The following is an 18,372-nucleotide window of genomic DNA, read 5'->3' on the forward strand; positions in this document are numbered from 1 at the left end:
GGAGAGTGTCCTTTGGACCTGGGGTCCCTGCACTGAGAACCTCCTAGACCCAGGAGATAGAGAGGGGGAGAGAAAGAGAGAGAGAGAGAGAAGTAACACCAGAGACAGTGCAAGGTGGTGAGAAGCAGCTGCAGAGAAACAGTGGCAGCAGAACAAGGAGACTGGCACGAGATGGTGCAGTGGACTTCCTTGCCCACACAAGGTGGTCCAGTGGACTTCCCTGCCCACAGAGCATGGTGGCTAAGTGAGCATGTCACCCACAGAGCAAGGTAGCTGAGAGCCTTTAGGCCGAAGGCTTCCTGGTCGAGTGGGGCACCTGCGGGCACTTATTGGCAGAGTTAAAGAGCTTTGTAACACTTGCCTGACTAGGGCAGAGGCCAGGCCAAGGGGCCGAAGGGCTGAGAGAGGCCTGCCTGCAGGCATGGCTGAGAAGCTGTCCTGACCAAAGAACTGTATCCTGAGTCATCCCTGATCCTGAATTGTAACCTGTTACTTCCCTGTTACTTCTGGTGTCAGAATTGGTAAAAAGGCTGGAGGGTGGGGGGGTGGAAGTATGTCTGACTTCTAACTAATAGCAATCGGCCTTGGACTGTTGATACTGTTGGACTGTTGTGAAGTTAAAAGAGGTCAAGTGCCCCCACCATGCCATTTTCACAAAGAGGGTAAGGTTCAGTCACAGACTTCTGGTGTGTGGGAAGAGGCCGGGGTCTCCAGTAGGGCAGGTATTTCTGGGATAGGAAGCTGTATAGGGAGACCACAGAGAGATCTGTTACAAATGGAAGTTTGGTAGAAGATACATTTGGAACCCAGGACAACTCCATAGTAACCCTGATGGCTTCTGTGTTTCTACTCCTTCAGTCGTTCTGCCATTTAGTCGTCTCAAGTCTCCTCCGCCTGAGCCTGAGACTACAATTTCTGAAGAGATTCGTCTTGGCAATCATTTCTTTTTCTTTTATTAAGGTCTCACTTGGACAGCATACAAACAGCACAAACAGAAACTACAAACCCACACGAGAATAAATTACGAAATTTGTATTTAAAAAGTAGACTATATGAGAAGCTGTGCTACCAAGAGGGCCCTTTGGTCCAGTGTCCAGAGATTCACAAGGTGTCAGCATCCCCCAAGAGTCCATGATAAATCTTCTGGAGACATTTAGAGCCAAATGCCCCGCTCTGAGCATATCTAATGAGGCCCAAGTGCCTTCACGCCAACGTGTGCACACACGCAGACACACAGGGAGTGGGGGTAGGGGGAGGTCTGTAAACAACAGCCAGCTCAGCAACAAGAAAGTGGATCCAGCTGTGCTCTCCCTGTGGCTTTGGCGGCAGATACGAGCCTGGCACTCATGTGTCACCAACTCCCTGGCTCCCTTGGGAGGTGCGTATGTGCGGCACATACCTCCTGTGGAGCAGTTAAGTGCAGGCCCCTTTCCTGAGCGAGGCCTTGCCCAGGACTGTGGCATGAGCATGTCTCAGCTTTCACAGACTACCCTGGCCTTACTCTCTGGCCTGCCAAGCCCCACCTGCCACTCCCAGAAGAACGAGTGAAGAGATGTGTCCTTGAGGAAACCCACTCAACTTGGAGTCACATGAGCTGCGTGCAAGTCCTGCATTGATCATTCTCTCGCTGTGTGATGTTGGGGAAGTTATCTCACTTCTGTAAGCCTCATATTCCTCATCTGTGAAAATGAGAACGGTAGTGTCTACTTCACAGGCTTATCATAAACAATTACTGCAATTTGATATTGCCAAGTCTTGCGCCGGGCTCAAGTTTCAAAAACCGGTTTCTTTCCTGCCTTTTTCTCTCCCAGTATTACTCCATTTCTTCCTTTCTATTTTTCCATTTTCTTTATGTATCGGTGATTTATAGGGTATCACGTGACCCTAATAGCACCCAAAGCACCTCTTGATTCACAGGGTCTCCCTTACCCCAACAGAGATTGCCAGTGTTTGGTTCCTCCCAATTCAAAACTTTCAAGTCCATGAACGTGGACTGTGCCACTGGGGTAGTCAACTGGACAGGCCGCAGGACCAAGGTCAGGTCTGGGCTTCGGGAATCATCCAAGCCCAGGAGAAAGATCTGGGGAGCCTGAGGGCACTTGGGAACTTTGATTGTCTCAGGAGCCCTCACGGTGGAAAGACACGAATAAGAAATGGTGGTGTAGAGGTGGCTCTGAGCTGAATCTGGCCAGAAGCTGAACCCTAGGGAAGGTGCTGTGCACAACTTTCAGTGGAAACAAAACCACCCTCTTCCAAGAGTAGGGAGGCCCAAGGATGCAGGAGATTTATCTTCCCGGCAGGTCTGTCCACCAAAGGGCCAGTTGCATGGGTCACAGTTCACAACTCCAGTTCTGTAGAAAATTTCCATCCATCTCTCCATCCATCTGTCTATCCAGCCATCCAGCTGGTATATATTGAGTTTCGTAGAATGCAGGCTGACTAGAAGGGAAAACCCTGTGTGTTCACTTAGCACCTTTTATCCAAAGAGTCAGTATCTTCTTAGTCACTCAACTGGAGTCTTTTACAGTAATGCTGTGAGGTAGTAACAAAACAGGCAATACCCCTCTTTTTACCGATCAAGAAGTGCTCAACACAAAGCAGTGGACACAGGTATAGCATAGTTGCAACATAGAAAGGGCCAAATGGAGGGGACCCGTCTGCTCCCCCAAAGGCTGGAAGCTGGCTGTCCTCCTGAAGCTTTGGTACGGCTTGTGTGGGACTGGCCTCTGTGTCCAGACCAGCTGTGCTGCTTTTCACACCAATGTGGGTTTCAAGTCATCTTTGAAGTTCACAATAGGCTTTGAGCGGGCCCACAGCTTTTCCCAGGAGGCCAGCCCCCCAGCAGGCTCAGGGTCGGTGTCTGAAGTGCCACTCTCACTGGAGTCTGAGGGGCTCTGGAAGCAGATTTCACAGTAGGGCCGGTGGCAGCGGCAGAAGAACTCATCTGAGCTGCTGGAATCAGTGTCAAGGTAGCCGCATGGAGAAGACAGCGAGGGACAGGCTGGAGACCCGGGAGGCTGTAGCTGCTGCTGCTCAGGCAGGTCTGCTGAGGCTGTGGATAGGCGTGGGGAGGAGGGGCTTCCTGCTGGGCCAGAACCAGAGAGCTGGAGAGAAAAGGCGGCACCACTCCTTCCTGCCCTCTGGGGCTCTGCCTGACCTTGGTTGTTGTCCTCCAGGGTACTCGGCCTGCCTCGAGAATTGGGGGATAGTAGTGAGGACTTCCTGGAAGTGGGCCTTGGCACCCTGGGCTGGGTAGCTCGGTGGTCCAGGCCCCAGCTGTCCACATTGTGCACGTTCAGCCCACTCTGTGCCCCAGAAACAGTCCTGCTTGCCCGATGCCCCACATATGAGAGTACGGAGCCTGGGAACTGTGAGGACGCCCGCTGAGCGGCCTGCCTTCTTCTCACCATATACGGACTGAAGCCCAGCTCCTTGGGGAAGGGTATCTTCTGGGGGCTGTGGGCAGCACTGCTCTTCAAGGGCTGCTGGGGACAAGATGGGGAAGGAGGGAGGGGAGCCTCAGGGCCCAGACTCAGATCTTGTAACACCTCCTGAAGTTTCTCTCTGATCACTGAATTGACCCTTGACAGGCGCGTTTGTTGCTGCTCTGAGCACTCCAGCTGCCTCCGTCTATGGGGAGCAGAGATGTCAACTGGTACGGGATTCTGGCTGGGGGCCACGGGCACCTGGCTCCCTCCTCCAGGACTCCCACTTTTCTCAGCCCTTGGTTTCTGGATACAGCCTGAGTTTAAAGGAGTCATCTTGTCCTTCTGCCCTGGGGAGGGGCTGGGGCCCTTCACAGGTCCCTCGAGGCTTTGTGTACTTGAGGAGGGCATTGTGGTACTCTGAGAGTCCTCGGCAGCTGGGCTGGTATCATTCAGAGAGTCAGAGAAGCGTTCCGAAGGCCCCTGAGCTGTTGTGCCATGGCCAGAGGCTGCAGCGTGGATGCCAGTGCTCTGGAAAGAGGCCGGTGGCACAGCCCACTCTGGGGGATCACAGGGACAGTCCGCTGACATCAGCCTCACTAGCTTCTCTTTGGCATTGTTTACTTGTTCCTGCAGGCTTTCAATCACAGCGTTTTTCTGTAAAAGAAAAGCAAAACCATCAATAAAAGATGCCACTGAGATTTTCATGCTGTCTCCCATGGTAGAAAGAGTGTAGCATTGGAAGACCTTGGTTTCAATCCTGGTCCCTCCATATGAGCTGGGTGACCTTAGGCTCTGAGTCCAGTACAACTAGATGGTGCCTGGCTACCACCACTGACTGCTCTGATGGGTCACAATAGAGGGTCCCAGGCAGAGGTGGAGAAAAATGTAGGACAAAATTCTAACTCACAAAAAAAGACTGGATCACCAAATCAATGGCATTTACAGTAGCCCCCAAGAAGATAAAATACTTAGGAATAAATCTTACAGAGATGTAAAAGACTTATACAAAGAAAACTACAGTACACTTCTGCAAGAAACCAAAAGAGACTTACATAAGTGGAAAACCATACGTTGCTCATGGATAGGAAGGATTAACATTATAAAAATGTCTATTCTACCAAAAGTGATCTATACATTTAATGCAATTCCGATCCAAATCCCAAAGACATTCTTTAACAAATCACCAACTTCATTAGGAAGGGAAAGAGGCCCCAGATAAATAAGGCATTACTGAAAAAGAAGAATAAAGTGGGAGGCCTTACTTTACCTGATTTTAGAACCTATTAGGCCACCACAATAGTCAAAACAGCCTGGTACTGGTATAACAACAGATACATAGACCAATGGAATAGAATTGAGAGTCCAGACATAAATCCATCCACATATGAGCAGTTGATATTTGACAAAACCCCCAAACAGTTAAGTGCGGAAAAGACAGCCTTTTTAACAAATGGTGCTGCCATAACTGGATAACCATCTGCAAAAAAATGAAACAAGACCGATACCTCACTCCATGCACGAAAACAAGCTCAAAATGGACCAAAGACCTAAATACAAAATTGAAAACAATAAAGATAATGGAAGAAAAAATAGGGACAACGTTAGGAGCCCTAATACATGGCATAAACAGTATACAAAACATTATTAAGAATGCAGAAGAAAAACTAGATAACTGGGAGCTCCTAAAAATCAAACACCCATGCTCATCCAAAGACTTCACCAAAAGAGTAAAAAGACTGCCTACAGACTGGGAAAAAGTTTTTAGCTATGACATTTCCGATCAGCATCTGATCTCTAAAATCTACATGATACTGCAAAAACTCAACTACAAAAAGACAAATAACCCAATTAAAAAATGGGCAAAAGATATGAATAGACACTTCACTAAAGAAGACACTAGGTAGCTAACAGATACTTGAGGAAATGTTCACGATCATTAGTCATTAGAGAAATGCAGATCAAAACTACAATGAGATTTCATCTCACACCAACAAGGCTGGCAGTAATCAAAAAAACAAAATAATAAATGTTGGAGAGGCTGTGGAGAGATTAGAACACTTATACACCGTTGGTGGGAATGTAAAATGGTACAACCACTTTGGAAATCGATTTGGTGCTTCCGTACAAAGCGAGAAATAGAACTACCATACGATCCAGCAATCCCACTCCTTGGAATATATCCTAGAGAAATAAGAGCCTTTACACGAACAGATATATGCACACCCATGTTTATTGCAGCACTGTTTACATAGCAAAAAGATGGAAGCAACCAAGGTGCCCATCAACGGATGAATGGATAAATAAATTATGGTATATTCACACAATGGAATACTATGCATCGATAAAGAACAGTGAGGAATCTGTGAAACATTTCATAACATGGAGGAACCTGGAAGGCATTATGCTGAGTGAAATTAGTCAGTTGCAAAAGGACAAATATTGTATGAGACCACTATTATAAGATCTTGAGAAATAGTATAAACTGAGAAGAAAACATTCTTTTGTGGTTACGAGGAGGGGAGGGAGGGGAGGTGGGAGAGAGGTTTTCACTAATTAGATAGTAGATAAGAACTACTGTAGGTGAAGGGAAAGACAGCACACAATACAGGGAAGGTCAGCACAAATGGACTAAACCAAAAGCAAAGAAGTCTCCTGAATAAACTGAATGCTTCGAAGGCCAGCGTAGCAGGGGCGGGGGTTTGGGGACCATGGTTTCAGGGGACATCTAAGTCAATTAGCATAATAAAATCTATTAAGAAAACATTCTGCACCCCACTTTGGAGAGTGGCATCTGGGGTCTTAAATGCTAGCAAGCAGCCATCTAAGATGCATCAATTGGTCTCAACCCACCTGGATCAAAGGAGAATGAAGAACACCAAGGACACAAGGTGATTACAAGCCCAAGAGACAGAAAGGGCCACATGGACCAGTGACTACGTCATCCTGAGACCAGAAGAACTAGATGGTGCCCGGCTACAACCGATGACTGCCCTGACAGAGAACACAACAGAGAACACCTGAGGGAGCAGGAGAGCAGTGGGATGCAGACCCCAAGTTCTCACAAAAAGACCAGACTTAATGGTCTGACTGAGGCTAGAAATACCCCAGTGGTCATGGCCCCCAGACCTCTGTTGGCCCAGGACAGGAACCATTCCCGAAGCTAACTCTTCAGACATGGATTGGACTGGACAATGGGTTGGAGAGGGATGCTGGTGAGGAGTGAGCTTCTTGGATCAGGTGGACACTTGAGACTATGTTGGCATCTCCTGCCTAGAGGGGAGATGAGAGGGTAGAGGGGGTTAGAAGCTGGCGAAATGGACACAAAGAGACTGGAGGGAGACAGCAGGCTGTCTCATTAAAAAAAAAAAAAAAAAATAGGGGGAGAGTAATTGGGAGTTCGTAGCAAGATGTATATAAGTTTTTGTGTGAGAGACTGACTTGATCTGTAAACTTTCACTTAAAGCATAATAAAATTTATAAAAAAAAAAAAAAAAAGACTAGACTTACTTGTCTGACAGAGACTGGAGAAACGCCAAGAGTATGGCCCCTGGACACCCTTTTAGCTCCTGAGGTTCACCCTTCAGCCAAAGATTAGACAGGCCCATAAAACAAAATGAGACTAAATGGGCACACTAGCCCAGGAGCAAGGATGAGAATGCAGGAGGGGACAGGAAAGCTGATAACAGGGAACCCAAAGTTGAGAGATGAAGAGTATTGTCATGTCATGGGGTTGGCAACCAATGTCACAAAACAATATTTGCATTAATTGTTTAAAAAGAAGCTAATTTGCTCTGCATAAACCTTCATCTAAAGTACAATAAAAAAATATTATAACTTCCCTAGGCTGGACCTCTGGGGCTGTGAGGCCAAAGCTACCATATGGCTGTACCAGATAGGTATCTTCTAAGGATGTCTGTGCGTCAGAATTGCTGGAGAAGCTTCCTGTTGGGCTTCACCTCCTGAAAGCTTGATTCAGTAGATCTAGAATGGAGCCCAGAAGATGAATGAGGCCGAGGCAGTTCTCCTGCTGAGCTACCGACTTGCTGCATGGGTGTTAGCTGATAAACAGGTTGTGCCTGGGAGGGCCGGAGGGGGAGAGTGATTGGGGTGTGACTGTTCTAACTGCAAGATCAGGGGCATTAAGTAGGAGGAAGAGTCTCAGCAGTGGGCGTACGGGGCAGGACTGCAGTGTCAACATCTCTCTGTGGTACAGCAGCTGATTCCACAGCTCAGACGGTATCTCCACCTCTCTGATACTCAAAGGCAGTGGAACAAGGATGAGATCATCACCGAACCGGTGGTCTTGGGGCAGATGACCTGGGGTCTAGGGTTTGGGGGGAGGCAATAACACAAGCATTGTGTTCGAAGAAGTGCTTGTCCAAGTACCAAAATGCTGCCTCTTTGTTGTCATTCTCTTTAGAAGCTGAGAAATAAGACTAGCCATTATTATGCCTTACAAACAAAAGCGTGTCTCCCTCTGTTAGGATATCTAATGTAAGTTGGCCATGGATGGAGCCTGGGTTTTTGTCTCCCGGTTCACATGGCAGAGTTGCGCAGAAATGATCCTTTTAGGCAGCAGCAGCTTAAGGAAAATAGTCCAATAACCTTCTGGCAGCAGCTCCACAGGCAGACCCACTGCTCCTTATTCATAAGCAGGAAGGTGGTTTTTCTGATTACGGTACTGCCAATTTCATCCCTGTTTTGGTTGACTTGTTTTATCATCAGGAGAGAGTCCAGGACGAGTGAGTAACTGGTGAGTACTTTCAGCAGAGCACCTGGCTGCCTGCTCTCCCTCTTCCCCACCCATGGAGCGGGAAGGTCTGGGCATTGCCAGGTACTTGCAGATGAGTCAAGGACTCACCGGGTACAGGGCGGATGAGTAACAGGAGACATCCAGGCTCTTTCTGGTAGCTGGGCTGTGCCAGATAGCTCCTTGAGGATCTCATAGGAGTGACGTGATGGCTGCACTTGAAGGACCCCAACCTTATTCTCCACCAGCCCCTGCCCCCCACTTTGTGAAGCCCACCCTGCACATTCTCATGCTGGTGCAGGCGGCCTCTACTGCCTCCTGGAGTTAGGAAGAAGCCATCAGACGATAACAACTACCCCAGCTGGGAAAATCTGAGGGCTGCCTTTTTCGTTCCTTATCCTCAAAACCTCTTTGAGCACAGGGAAATAGTATAAACACTGAGTTGGGAAGAGTGCTTTTTCTCCAGCAAAGCAAACATCTGAAGCTGGGCTGGTGACGGATTTAGAACTGTCAGCCTAAACAGTAAATATTCCCTCTTTCAGAAAAGGAAGTGGGACTCTGCACCATGGCTACATACAAATGAGAGGTATGGCGTCAGCAATGCTACTGTGAGATCAAAATCTGGCCTACTGTGCACCTCTACTTAAGTGAACTTATTAATTATGACTTTTGCCTGTCCCCCGAGGCACATTTCATACAGGCCATTAGGAGATAGAGAATCACTCTCTGGGTTCTACGATCCAAAGAAGAAAAGTCACAAGTGAGTTTCCTGTGCCGAGGAGTGTGGAAGGGAGGCCCTTCCACCTGGGGAAGGTCCTATCTGCTGGCCTTCATGCAGCCTGGGCAGTCAGTCATGGGTGCTGCCCCAGTCTCAGCCTCTGGGGGGCCCCTGGCCATAGGGGCAAGAAAGCAAGAGCGAGACCATGGACTGCCCAGATTATGGGTAAGTAAGAAGAAGGTGCCGGGGTGGCAGAGGGGCTGCATAGGAAGGGGCTGTGTAGGAGGGAACCGCAAACTGGGAAGCTGGACTGAGGGTCTGTGCACACGCTGAGGCAGCTGTGTATCTAACCGACAGGGCAGAGCTCAGCATGCAGATACTGGAATCCATTTCCCCCTTCTGAGGGGACCTCTGGACCTGCCACGGGTCCCTGGGACTGGCCGCTGGTTCCCAGGCCTGTTTTGGGAAAGATGTTCCAGGTGTAGGGTGTGGTGAGGGGGGCCAGCTTTTCACGGCCTCTGCATCTGTATCCTATTAGGGCCCTTCCTCCATGGACTCAAGGCATCTTTTTGGAGAAAGCGGATTCAGTCACTGCGTGGGAAAGAGGCTAGTGGGCAGAAGTACAAAAAGCTCGTCACAAATTACCATAAGGCTAAAGAGTCAGTCCATTTGGCTGTTCCAACATTAGCTGATTGTGAATGAAAACCACTCTGGCTCTTCTAGCCAAGTTTCTGGACTTCTGTTTAGTTAAAAAAAAAAAAAAAGCTTCTTTGAAGACTTCACAGGGTATCAAAGGCAATGCCACTCCCTTGCCAGGTGGGAAGAAATCTGGCTTTGAAATAATATCTGAATGCTTCAAAAATAGTAAATAAGTGGAGATATATTATTCTGGTGGATAAAGAAGGTCCAGAACCAAGGGGACACTGCGGGGGACTAGAGAGACACAGACGGTGGGTGTCTGGGGAGGCTCGAATCCCTTCGTCTGAATAGGTCTGTCGTGTTTCTTAGGTCCCCAGCACACCATTCTCTCACACAGGGGCTATTAATACCGAGGTAACAATCCCCTTTCAAAAAGCGCAGTTTCTCCATAGCACCTACTCACATATGTTCTGTCCTGGGGGAAAAAAAATATGGACTGTAATTTAGTTAATGTCAAGATACTAATTCCCCTGGGCCCTGTGCTTTCTTTCTGAGAAAATGCAGCCCTGCTTTCCATGTGCTTTCTTTGAGCTCACACCATACTGCCTAAGTCTGGGAAAGGTACCAACTCTGGCTAAAGTACAGGGAAAAAAAAAAAAAAAAGAGCTGGGGGCTGCCTGGTCCCTCTTGGTGCTATAGTAACACTTAGAGGCCCTTGTTCAGTCTCCCTCCCAATCTGTAGAAACTTCTTGACTTTCTGGGAAGATAAGATTACTAATATATCAAGTTAGTACCTGGAAAAGACAGTAAGAGGCCCATTAAGATCTTGCAAATGAGGGCACTATTCTGTATAAAGAAAGAATGTTATCACACAGAAGCAGCAAGTGTCCACTATGACCCAGGCCCATTACAATACTGATCCCTCTGCTTGGAATACTTGTCCCCAGATTCTTTGTCTGTCCAATTTATACTTAACCTTCAGCTCTCAGCTCAGAGTCTTTTCCTGCCTGCTGTGAAGTCTAGGTTTCCCTGCCTTCACCATCCATTGTACTGTCTTACCACCCTGATTTTCTCCTTCATAATTCTTACCATAATTTATAATTACATCTTTATTTTGATTAAGATCTGTTTCCTCCGCTAGACTGTGACGTCCATGAGGGTTCTGTTCATCAGCATTTAGCACAATGTCTAGCACACAGGAGTGACTTAATATACACCTGTTGAATGACTGAATGAGGTGGGCGATGGTCAGCAATGGGAGGGTCAGTGGGCAAATGCTGAGTTTTTGCTTGCTGCTAAGGGAAGCAGGAAAGCCTAGGAAGTGGGGGAATGAGAAGAGAGAAAGTGTCAATGACAGCACTGAGGGCCACTGGTGTATTAGGAGGCAGATGACCGGGGTTCTTTATGGAGAACTGGCCAGGCAGAGGTTAACTTACTTCTGTAAGGAGCCTTTCCATGGAGTTTTTTTCTCCTCTCGAGTGGCAGTTCTGTTCCTCACCACAATGAGTATGGAAGCCTTTGCTGGGAGTGCTGAAATATTTGGCCATTTGTCTAATTGTTTGGTTTTCCTCTTCAAATGCCTTCCATTGCTTCAGCTGTTAAATAAAAGAACACATGTTATTTATTTAATTACACACCCAGAAACAAATTCTCTCACTCTTTCTCATAAACACCGTGGAATGACAGTGTCACAGATACAGATATGCAGAAAACATTTTCTCCTCAAAACGATACCCCACTCTGGAAAGCTCACAGACAATAACAACAGAAGGTATAGGGAACATTAAGGTTATATAGCTTTATGAAGTGCCAAAGGAAAAGGTGAAGTATAACCTTAGGTTGACCCATTTACCTACCCATTGCTGAACTGGTCAGAAAAAACCAGGGTTGAATTATACTTCCAGAGCCATACCGTAAAGCCAGAATTCAGGTGCTATCAGAGGGTTAAGCAATCTAAACACAGTACGTACAACAAAAGAAACTGTTTCTAGTTGAATGTGGCTGTTCTTATCTCTCATTTGTTCAGTGATGCTGTGCTTAACTGCTATCGAAAACCCAGTTCCTCAAGGTGACTTCCAACCCAAATCAATAAACGAGGCTCAGACAGAGAACCACAAATGTCAATAAGAATGATAGAACATTAGATCTGAGATCTGACCAATTCTTTTTCTTTGACAGATGAGGAAAGACTCAGAGAAAAGGTGTGGCTTGTCCAAGCCCATACAGCTAGTTAGCAGCAGAGCCACAGCTGTTCCCGAGCACTTTGTCACCTTAGCATGTCCTCACACAGGTGATGAAGACAGAGACTGTTAACTGCAGGGGTCCTAGAGAAAGTTTTTCCAGGAGAAACTGGTCTTGAGGTACAGTGTGTGGAAGCATGGGCTGCTTTAGTGTAACAGGGATGGAACTGAACATAGAACTTTCCCAAATAGAGGTATGCTCCTGAGCCTCTGAGACACTGTTTCTACCTGGTGAATGCTGGTGGTGTGAGTGGCAAGGGAGGCCACAGTATCTGAGGTTCCCCCTTTTTCCTCTGAAGTCTTCAAAACTAAGTGTCTCCATGATATACACTGGGGACTCCCTTAGTGTCTTCGTGCTGCTAAAACAGAAATACCACAAGTGGTTGGCTTTAACCAACAGAAATGTATCACAGTTCAGGGGGCTACAAGTCCAAATTCAGGGCACTGGCTCTAGGGGAAGGCTTTCTGTGTTCACTCTGGGGGAAAATCCTTGTCTCAGCTTCTCTAGAATTCTTCTTGGTGTTCCTTGGAGACCTCCATGTGGCAACTATCTTTCTCCCATTTGCACCTCCTTGCTTCTGTGCCTGATCTGTTCCTTTTATATTCCAAAGCATTTGACTTAAGACACACCCTACTCTGATACAGCCTCATTAGCATAACAAAAATCCTGTTCCCAAATGGGATTACATCCACAGGTATAGTGTTAGAATTTACAACACAAATTTGTGGGGCACACAATTCAATCCATACCAGGGAATCTCTCACCTTAGCTCTAGAAATGATGTGGAGGTCTCCACAGTGGCTTCTCAATGAACCTGGGTTTTCTTTGCTCACTCATCAAACATTTATTAAGCTCTGACTACAGATTATCTCATGTCAACTTTGGGATGTGGCCGAAATCAACTTTGCCGTGTTTAACATGGAACCCTGGTGGTGCAGTGGTTAAGAGCTTGGCTGCTAACCAAAAGTTTGGCAGTTCAAATTCACCAGCCACTCCTTGGAAACCCTACTGGGCAGTTCTACTGTGCCCCAGGTCAGGTCACTATGAGTCAGAATCAACTAGATGGCAATGGGTTTGTTTTTTTTTTTTTTTTGACTATTGAGTGTAACCCAGTTTGGGAAATATCAGATAGGATTCTAAATTCCACTCTTAATTTCAAAACCACATTCTCACCTACGTCTTCTTGGATTCTCTTTTGGCTCAGCGTGAGTCCTTCAGGGTATCAGAAGTCTGTGTGACCTGTGCTGGGTCAGGCCAGGAGCTGCCCCTTTCAGATTCCCATCTCTAAGGCCCCCTCCTACCGAGGGATGCGGTCAGCTCACCGCCCTACTCAGGAGTTACTGGAGCCCAAAGCCACAGGCTCACTATGGTCTTGGGTGGATGGAGCAGACCGCCTAGTGTTATTCTCTTAGTACTGACCCCAGCGGTGTTGGCAGTATCTCTGCTCCCTCGCTGGGCCCCTCATTTCATGAGCAGTGTAGCTTTTTCTTTCCCTCCCTCAGCATCCGCAGTCTAAGCCCTCTGCAGCACTATGGAGAAAGCCGATCAGTATTGAAAGGAGGGCAGCTCCAGGGCTTTTGATCTCCCTAAGCTGGCCAGGTGGAGCCAAGGTGCCCCTTGGCTAAGCCCTCTCCCTAACTCCCCATTTGTGGAAATCCTGGTCCCTAAAACTTGACCCTTCAGGGTTCTTGGAATACAACTATAGTGACTCACAGCTTCCAATTTCCAGACTTCTTCACCGTACTTCGTCTGGACTATGTAGGCTTAGGCGTGGTAGTATGAATAATAGCGCCCAATGATTTCCACCTCCTAATCCCTGGAACCTGGGAATATGTTACCTCATAGGGCACAAGAGACTTTGCACTTCTGATTAAGTTATGAATCATGAAATGGGGAGATTAGTCTGGTCCCCAAAAAACCCCAGTGCCATCAGATTACCCTGGTAAAAAAAAAAAAAATTTTTTTTTTTTTTTAGGCCCAATAAAATCAGAAGGGTCCTCATGAAAAGGAGACAGCAGGTTCAGGGAGAAAGAGACACAAAGAGAGAGACAGAGAGAGAGATTTGAAGATGCCACACTGCTGGCTGTCAATGTGGAGGAAGGGGCTATGAGCCAAGGACTGCAGGTGGCCTTTAGAAGCTGGAAAAGGCAAGGAAGCCAGTTTCCCTCAGAGCTTTCGGAAAGGAACGCAGACCTACTGACACCTTGATTTTAGACTAATGAGACGGATTTTAGATTTCTGACCTCCAGAACTGTAAGACAAAAACTTATGTTGTTTTAGGCCACTAAGTTTGTGGTAATTTGTTACAGCAGCCAGAGAAAAGGAATATGGTGGAATAAATCTCAAGTCTTTAATGGGTTACACCAGGGCCCTCAGGATCTTACCCCAGGCGCCTCTCTCATCTCCCGCCACTCTCCCTTGTTTCAATTTGTACTTTAAAAACAGCGAAGACTTGTGGTGCTCCCAGCATACCCTGCTCTCACCCTTCTCTGCCTCTGCTCATAGTGTTCCCCCATCTAAAATGCCGTCAGCCCTCCTTCCCCCATGTGCTCCTTCTAGACTTAGCCCAAACACCTCGTTTTCTGAGAAGGTGTCACTGAGTCCCCCAGGCAGGTTGTGGTACCCCTTCCTCAGCACCGTGTTATGTCCCTCACTCAAAGGCTTTAACACATATACTATAATTCCTTTCATGTCTGTCCCTGACTAGACCTAGAAGTGGGGCCATGTGTTTAATGGCATGTTCCCTTATGTTAATAAGTGGATGGATGGATGGACATATGAACAAATGAACTTTTCTTTTAAAAAGCTCACCTGTCTAATAGGGCGCTGGGACATATACAATAATTATAAACCAACAGCCCAACCCTTTCCAACAAGTCGATTCCTAGTACAGATAACTATAAAAAATAAGTATAAGGCACAGTAAAAAGTCCTAAGTACCTTAAAGGAGGAGCAAATAAAACACTTTGGGGTTTAGAGGAGAGAACAATGTCCTACCTCAGGGCCCACCTGCCTCTGAGAGGGGGTGGAGGTGTGAAGGAGTTGGGGAAGGGTGTGTAGGGAGGTGGGCCACTCCGGGGCATCCTCAGGTCATGGATGCACAGGCTGGCTGATTGTCACTGATGACCTCAGTGCCTGGCACAAATACTTACGCGTTTTCTGAGGGCCTGTGTGGAATGCTACTGGTCCACTTGCCTCTTTGGTAGTGTCAATTCATTTCACTTGGCTCTCTAGTGCCGCCTAGCTGCCCTTGGGGTATCTGTGCATTTGCCTTCACAAATCCTTCCCATCACAGTCCAGGCTGAAAGCTCAGTGGCAAGAGGGATCCCCACCTTGCTGCCCCCTAAGTAGCTTCCCTTGCCCACTTTTCCAGATTTGCTCAGCTGTCCCACTCTCCTGGGAATACACAGTGCAGGTCTACAGGGAGGATCTTGCTTCTCCCAAAGGCCACTGAACCACAGGGGAAAAACTGATTCGGGGTCACACAAACAAAAGCAACTGACAAACCTCAGTTAATTTCATATTTTGAAAAAGAAATAGAAAAAATTTAATTGTTAAACCTAAAATACAATAAACTAAGAAATATATATATTTTTAGTTTCATCTCATGATCAGCTCAAGAGGAGGAAAATCATGAGAGAGAAAACAGAATGAGACAAGCAGAGTAAGAGAAAGGAAGCTCCAGGGGAGCTAGGAGAAGAGCAGGTGTGCAACAGAGAGAAGTTAAAGGTTAATACTGTCAACCTGCCCAGTTCCTACCCCACCCCCACCCGCCAAAATGATTCTGTTTCCACTCCCATTTCAACAGATAAAGTGCTTGCTGCTTAATTCAAACCTGGAAATTGGATTTCAACCTGTAGTTTGTCCTGCATTTTTATGTCTGTGTGGAAATGGGAGTGTATCTAGGTATCACAGCTGTCCTAAGTGCTGGGTTTTCAAACCCTGGTGGGAGCAGAAGTCTTGTGGGTAAGGCTTTGGATGCAAGGGAGTCAATGGAGAGAGGTGAAGCTGGAGAGAGGCCATAAGAAGGGCTATGTCACAGAGGCTGCTGACTTAATTTTCAGATGGAAGTCTTTGGACAGGAAGGTTTTCCTCTAATATTTCCTTGATGATTACTTCTGCCCCAAATTATTTTGTTCTCTTTCTTGTTCTACTATTAGCTCTAAATTGGATCCTCTGATCCGTTCTCCATATTTTGTTATCTAGTCTCCCACTTTTTATCTGTCTCCTTAATTAATTAATGCGATATTCAATTACAATGTCCAATTGCCTATTCAATGCTTCTACTGGAGTTTTAAATTTAATATTTTTCATCCTTATTCAATATCTCATCGTCTAAGATTATGTCCTTTTCATAATGGCTTGCTTTAGTTGAAAAGAGGCAATATTGTATCCTGTTGATAACACAACTCAGATCTTCTAAAAACTATCTCAGAGGAAGACAGCTTCTTCAAATCTTCGGAAATGTGTGGTCCTCTTCTTGTGAACTGTAGAATATATTCATAGGTCTTTCCTATGAGTTTACAGTCTTATAGGAAGAGCTATACTTTTCTAGTATAATAAATAAAGATCCTCTTAGCCTTTCCCACATGATCACAAGGTAGTTGCCACAGTTCCAGGCATCACATACATTCAAGACAGTAAGAAGGTAGAAAGGGTGATGCTATTCCTGCCTATCCCATTTTCAGGAAAGCAAAAGCTTTCTTAGGAGTGTCCCAGAAAGCTTATAGTGGACAAAACTGTGTCATATGGGCACCCTAGGGAGGCTGGTGAAGTAAGTGTTTAGCTCCTTCAGCCTATTTAATAGAGGTGGGTAAGGAAGAATGGGGTTGGGAATGGGTGGGTGGGTTACCAATCAACCATGTTGGCCACAGGGCCCAGGGGGTGGGCTTTCCAAAGGGCCCCTCCCCATTCTCTTTTCTCATCTCTGCGGGAGGAACGACCCTTGCTTTTAAGAGCCCTATTCTACTACATCCCAGACAAATAAGCTTCAGCTCTCAATGGCTTCTTCAATCCAGTTCTTACCACATTAAGATTCAGAGAAAATTTCTCCAGTTTCTGGCACATAAGCAATACCCATCCTTGGTTTCTAGTCCTTCTGCTGTAGAAACCCAAATAGGAAGGAAACAAAGATTTCTCACTCCAGAGCTTGGGAAAGAAATGCCATTATCAGGATGAAAGGGGGGGGGTAGGGATGGATGAAGCCAATTTGAGGGTGGGTGGAAAATTGCATCTGTGAGGCAGCCACCAAGGAGCAACTGCCAGGGAGGTGAAGGGGTGGGTACAGGGGCTCCTGCCACTGCTTGGTCCACTCTGGCTCACCCTCATTGCTGACGAGGAGCAGAGCTGCCCTTCTTCAGGACACCGAGGAGGGAACAAGAGAGGGAGCCAGCTCACTAGGAACCCCTGCCTTTCTCCTGACTCTTCAATAAGCGGCACTGAAAGGAATCAGTAGAAAGAAACATGAGAAATTTATCATACCCAGTGAAGCCCCTGGAGCGACTAGGAGGACTGGCCCTGCACGATTCTCTCGAGAGCATACCTGCGGAATGAAGATGAAGCAGTTGATTGTAGTTGTGCAAATATAGATGCCTCCAGATGTGAGTCCAAAGACCAGGTTGGGCCAGGAATGCAAGTATCTGGTGACCACAAAAAGAAGCCCAGCAGCCAGCACCACGAGGTTGACCCCCACCATGATGGTTGAGGACTGGTTCACAGGAGGAGAGCTGACATGGTCAGTCAGGCCAGCCAGGTAGGCTCCATACAGCAGGAGCAGACCCTGGAGGTGAAGAGCAGAACCAGAGGCTCAGGGAAGTGGAAAAACAGGTTCAGCATTAAAAAGCAGTAGGGCTGAGATCAATTTCCTCATCTATAAAATGGGGGATAATAATATCTACCCTGAAGGGATTGCTTTAAAGGATTTACTAAGATAGCATGATGGAAAAACTCTTAGGACAGCTCTTATACCTGGTGGCGTAGGGGTTAAGAGTTCAGCTGCTAACCAAAAGATTGGCAGTTTGAATACACCATGATCCCCTTGGAAAACCTATAGAGCAGTTCTACGCTATCCTATGGGGTCACTATGAGTTGGAATCGACTTGATGGCAATGGGTTTTGGTTTGGTTTTTCGTTATACCTGGTAGGTACTTAATAAATGTTATTTTCCTCTCCTTTACTGAGAAGCAGTGGCGTCACTAGTGGGGTGTGGACCACACTGGGTGGCACTGTCAGAGGGGGTGACACCAAAATGACTGTCCATAAAAATACTCCTGTAGTTAGTTATAAAGGAGCCCTGGTGGTGCAACAGTTAAGCACTTGGCTGCTAACCGAAAAGTTGATGGTTTAAACCCACCAGCCGCTCCATGGGAGAAAAGACCTGGCAATCTGCTCCCATAAATATTACAGCCTAGAAAACCCTATGGATCAGTTCTACTCTGTCACAAGGGGTCACTATGAGTTGAAAATTGACTCGACAGCACCTAACAACAACAACAGATAGTTATAACAAAAACATTTTTCATAAGCACAGCTTATATGTATCAATATACCTACAAGGCTAAAACTCTATGCTAATTCACTCTTTGAGCCTTCTAATG

The 18,372-nt window shown here is 46.7% G+C and overlaps 1 protein-coding gene across 1 annotated transcript in view; it reads right to left on the reverse strand.

The window, feature by feature from the left end:
- Window positions 1-2,427: 2,427 nt before the first annotated feature.
- GPR156 (G protein-coupled receptor 156) overlaps window positions 2,428-18,372 on the reverse strand; it is a 142,931-nt gene continuing 126,986 nt past the window's right edge. Inside the window, exons 8-10 of the mRNA XM_049877401.1 lie at window positions 17,319-17,555; window positions 10,972-11,130; window positions 2,428-4,082 (exon numbers count right to left, since the gene is read on the reverse strand). Coding sequence (XP_049733358.1) covers window positions 2,754-4,082; window positions 10,972-11,130; window positions 17,319-17,555 — 1,725 coding nt within the window. The 3' untranslated portion in view covers window positions 2,428-2,753. The remainder of the gene's footprint in view (window positions 4,083-10,971; window positions 11,131-17,318; window positions 17,556-18,372) is intronic.

Source organism: Elephas maximus, chromosome 1, assembly GCF_024166365.1.
Source record: "Elephas maximus indicus isolate mEleMax1 chromosome 1, mEleMax1 primary haplotype, whole genome shotgun sequence".
NCBI classification, from domain to species: Eukaryota; Metazoa; Chordata; class Mammalia; order Proboscidea; family Elephantidae; genus Elephas; species Elephas maximus.